This window comes from Nothobranchius furzeri, chromosome 7 (genome assembly GCF_043380555.1).
Source record: "Nothobranchius furzeri strain GRZ-AD chromosome 7, NfurGRZ-RIMD1, whole genome shotgun sequence".
Classification (NCBI taxonomy): domain Eukaryota; kingdom Metazoa; phylum Chordata; class Actinopteri; order Cyprinodontiformes; family Nothobranchiidae; genus Nothobranchius; species Nothobranchius furzeri.
Genome location: NC_091747.1, coordinates 64,289,937 through 64,294,936, shown reverse-complemented (window position 1 = coordinate 64,294,936; position 5,000 = coordinate 64,289,937). Strand labels below are relative to the sequence as shown.

Genomic DNA, 5,000 nt, shown 5'->3' with positions numbered 1-5,000 from the left:
TCACTCACTTGCTCTTTTACTCACTTACTCGCTGACTCACTCACTCACTTATTATCTGACTCACTCACTTACTTACTCATTCACTCATTCACTCACTTGCTCTTTTACTCACTCACTCACTCACTTACTAACTAACTTACTTACTCAGTCACTCACTCACTTATTATCTGACTCACTCACTTACTTACTCATTCACTCATTCACTCACTTGCTCTTTTACTCACTCACTCACTCAATTACTCACTCAATTACTCACTCACTTGCTCTTTTACTCACTCACTCACTCACTAACTCACTCACTCACTCACTCGCTCGCTCACTCATTCACTTGCTCTTTTAATCACTCACTCATTCACTTGCTCTTTTACTCACTCACTCACTTACTAACTAACTTACTTACTCAGTCACTCACTCACTCACTCATCTGACTCACTCACTTACTAACTCATTCACTCATTCACTCACTTGCTCTTTTACTCACTCACTCACTCACTTACTAACTAACTTACTTACTCATTCACTCACTCACTCACTTGCTCTTTTACTCATTTACTCACTCACTCACTCACTCACTCACTCACTCACTCACTCAGTTGCTCTTTTACTCAATCACTTACTCTCTCACTTACTCACTCACTTACTCACTCACTCACTCACTCTCACTTACTCACTCACTTGTTCTTTTACTCACTCACTCACTCACTCACTTACTCACTGACTTGCTCTTTTACTCACTCACTCACTCACTCACTCACTTGCTCTTTTACTCACTTACTCCCTGACTCACTCACTCACTTATTATCTGACTCACTCACTTAATTACTCATTCACTCATTCACTCACTTGCTCTTTTACTCACTCACTCACTCACTCACTCACTCTCTCACTTACTCACTCACTTGCTCTTTTACTCACTCACTCACTCACTAACTCACTCGCTCGCTCACTCATTCACTTGCTCTTTTAATCACTCACTCACTCACTTGCTCTTTTATTCACTCACTTACTAACTCACTCACTCACTCAATCAATCACTCACTCACTTGCTCTTTTACTCACTCACTTACTCTCTCACTTACTCACTCACTCACTCACTCTCTCACTTACTCACTCACTTGCTCTTTTACTCACTCACTCACTCACTCACTTGCTCTTTTACTCACTCACTCACTCACTTGCTCTTTTACTCACTTACTCGCTGACTCACTCACTCACTTATTATCTGACTCACTAACTTACTTACTCATTCACTCATTCACTCACTTGCTCTTTTACTCACTCACTCACTCACTCACTTACTAACTAACTTACTTACTCATTCACTCACTCACTCACTTGCTCTTTTACTCATTTACTCAATCAATCACTCACTCACTCACTCACTCACTCACTCACTCACTCGCCTACTCACTTACTCACTCACTCAATCGCTCTTTTACTCACTCACTCACTCACTCACTCATTCACACACTCACTCATTCACTCACTCAAATGCTCTTTTACTCACTCACTCACTTACTCACTTGCTCTTTTACTTACTTACTCACTCATTTACTCACTCATTTACTCACTCACTCACTCACTCACTCACTCTTACTCGCTTACTCATTCGCTCACTTACTCGCTCCCTTACTCACTCACTTGCTCACTCACTCACTCTTTTAATCATTAACTCATTCACTTACTCACTCATTTGCTATTTTACTCACTCACTCACTCACTCACTCACTCACTCATTTACTCACTCACTCACTCATTCACTCGCTCCCTCGCTCACTCACTTACTCACTCACTTGCTCGCTCACTCACTCACTTACTCACTCGCTCATTTACTCAGTCTCTCACTCACTTACTCACTCACTCACTCACTCACTCATTCGCTCCCTCACATCACACACTTGCTCACTTACTCACTTGCTCACTTACTCACTCATTGACTTACTCACTCACTCACTTAATCACTCACTCACTCACTTGCTCTTTAACTCACTCACTCACTCACTCACTCAGTTACTCACTTACTCACTCACTTACTAACTCACTCACTCACTTACTCGCTCGCTCACTTACTCACTCACTCACTTATTCACTCACTCACTTATTCACTCGCTCACTCATTTACTCACTCACTCACTCACTCACTCAATCACTTACTCACTCACTTACTCTTACTCACTCGCTTACTCACTCCCTCCCTCACTCACTCAATCACTCACTCACTCATTCACTCGCTCTCTCACTCACTCAATTACTCACTCACTTGCTCGCTCACTCACTCACTTACTCACTCGCTCATTTACTCAGTCTCTCACCCACTTACTCACTCACTAACTCATTCGCTCCCTCACTCACTCACTTGCTCACTTACTCACTCATTGACTTACTCACTCACTCACAAACTTACTCAATCACTCACTCACTTGCTCTTTTACTCGCTCACTCACTCACTCACTCACTCACTCACTCAGTTACTCACTTACTCACTCACTTACTCACTCACTCACTCACTTACTCGATCGCTCACTTACTCACTCACTCACTTATTCACTCACTCACTTATTTACTCGCTCACTCATTCACTTGCACTTTTACTCACTCACTCACACACTCACACACTCACTCACTCAATCACTTACTCACTTACTTGCTTTTGTACTAATTTACTCACTCACTAACTCACTTACTTACTCATTCACTCACTCACTCACTTGCTCTTTTACTCACTCACTCACTCACTCTTTTACTTACTCACCCACTCACTCACGCTCACTTGCTCTTTTACTCACTCACTCACTCACTCATTCACTTACTCACTTGCTCGTTTAATCACTCACTCACTCACTTACTCACTCAGTCACTCACTCACTTGATCTTTTTCTCACTTACTCACTCACTTACTCATTTACTCACTCACTCACTCACTTACTCTTACTCGCTTACTCATTTGCTCACTTACTCACTCGCTCATTTACTCAGTCTCTCACTCGCTTACTCACTCACTCTTTCGCTCCCTCACTCACTCACTCACTTACTCGCTTGCTCACTTACTCACTTACTCACTCACTGACTTACTCACTCACTCATTCACTTACTCAATTTCTCACTCACTCACTTGCTCTTCTACTCACTCACTCACTCACTCACTAACTTACTCACTTACTCACTCACTTGCTTTTGTACTCATTTACTCACTTACTCACTCACTCACTTACTCGCTGACTCACTCACTCATATACTCACTCACTTACTAACTCACTTATTCACTCACTCACTCACTTGCATTTTTACTCACTCACTTGCTTTTTTACTTACTCACTCACTCACTCACTCACTTGCTCTTTTACTCACTCACTCACTTACTCACTCACTTGCTCTTTTACTCACTCACTCACTCACTTAATCACTCATTCAGTTACTTGCTCTTTTAATCACTCACTCACTCACTTACTCGCTGACTCACTCACTCACTCAATCACTCACTCACTAACTTACTCACTTACTCACTCACTTGCTTTTGTACTCATTTACTCACTTACTCACTCACTCACTTACTCGCTGACTCACTCACTCATATACTCACTCACTTACTAACTCACTTACTTACTCATTCACTCACTCACTTGCTCTTTTACTCACTCACTCACTCACTCACTTGCTCTTTTACTCACTCACTCATTTACTCACTCACTTGCTCTTTTACTCACTCACTCACTCACTCACTTACTCACTCATTCAGTTACTTGCTCTTTTAATCACTTACTCACTCACTTACTCGCTGACTCACTCACTCACTCACTCACTCACTCACTTTTTCATGAAATGAAGAAAACCTGGAAGCACTGAAACGTAAAAAAGGAGGTAAATAAAAATACAGATTGGAATACAGGTGGTTATGCTCCGCCCCTTTTTGGGTGAAAGCTTTTCTGCCAGTTTGGCTGCCGGGGACCTCCTGAGGCGTGTTTATGTGAAACATCCTGTCAGGCAGATCTGTAACTTCGCAGCTTAATAAACCAAAAGCTGGTTTGGATGAAAGAGACCACCTCGTGGCCAGATGTGCAGACTCGTAACGAAGTCGAGAGGGAAGCGTTTCGGTTTGTTTCAACTTTTCTGTGAAGGAACCTCCCAGACCTCACCTGATGGTAGAGGTTCTCCCAGTAGTCCTGAGTCATCAGACGAAACAGGGACAGGAATGCCCACCCGAAGGTGTCAAAGCTGGTGTAGCCATAGTTTGGGTTTCTTCCCGTTTTCAGACAGTCAAACCCATCTGGACACTTCCTGTAAAACACAGAAACACAGCAGGTGAAGAAGAGGTGTTTGTTTCACCTTCGTGGTTTTAACACTTCCTGACAGGACAACAGGAGCTGGTTACACAACCAACTACTGGTCCTGCTACAACTGTGATGTGGATAATCTCACACCACCGGTGGGCGTAGGCGGCATCTTCAAACTGTTCCCGCATCCATCCGACGTTTTATTCCTGACAGAAACATGGCTCTGTGTTAAAGATCCAAGACTTATCACTGACGCGCTGCAGAACGGGTCATCCTACGGTCACGGTGGAGCAGCTGAGACAGAGAACTCCACATAGCAAACAGGAGAGGGCCAGGGAAGGGTCAAAGGTCATCACGTGCTGTGTTCTGCTTCGTCAGCATTAAGATTTCAGCCTAAGGGACTCCATTAAAATTGGACGAACAAATTCTAAAAAATGCAAAAGGAGGTGAAGAACTGTCAGCAGCCATCAGATCCATACGCAGGTTCTGGTCTGAAGTTTGGAGGTTTCTTCTCTGAGTCACACAAGACCAACAAAACCCCGCTGGGACCGAGACCAGGCCGCCGGGCCGCAGCAGAACCTGGAAACAGCACAGACCCAGGTGGAACCTTCAAAGGTACTGAAGATTTAATAACCTGTTATGGTTAGATTCAGTTCTTCTGAAGAACAGAAGCAACTAAAATCAGGTTTCAGACACAGTCAACCACAGATAACGCGATGAGCTCATTTC

The 5,000-nt window shown here is 43.3% G+C and overlaps 1 protein-coding gene across 2 annotated transcripts in view; it reads right to left on the bottom strand.

Annotated features, from left to right (window-relative positions):
• The window catches only part of scn5lab (sodium channel, voltage gated, type V-like, alpha b), a 165,003-nt gene that overhangs the window by 81,200 nt on the left and 78,803 nt on the right, over positions 1–5,000 (bottom strand). For both annotated transcript variants that reach the window (XM_070553523.1, XM_054736163.2), the window contains exon 10: positions 4,134–4,275. In XM_070553523.1, coding sequence (XP_070409624.1) covers positions 4,134–4,275 — 142 coding nt within the window. The remainder of the gene's footprint in view (positions 1–4,133; positions 4,276–5,000) is intronic.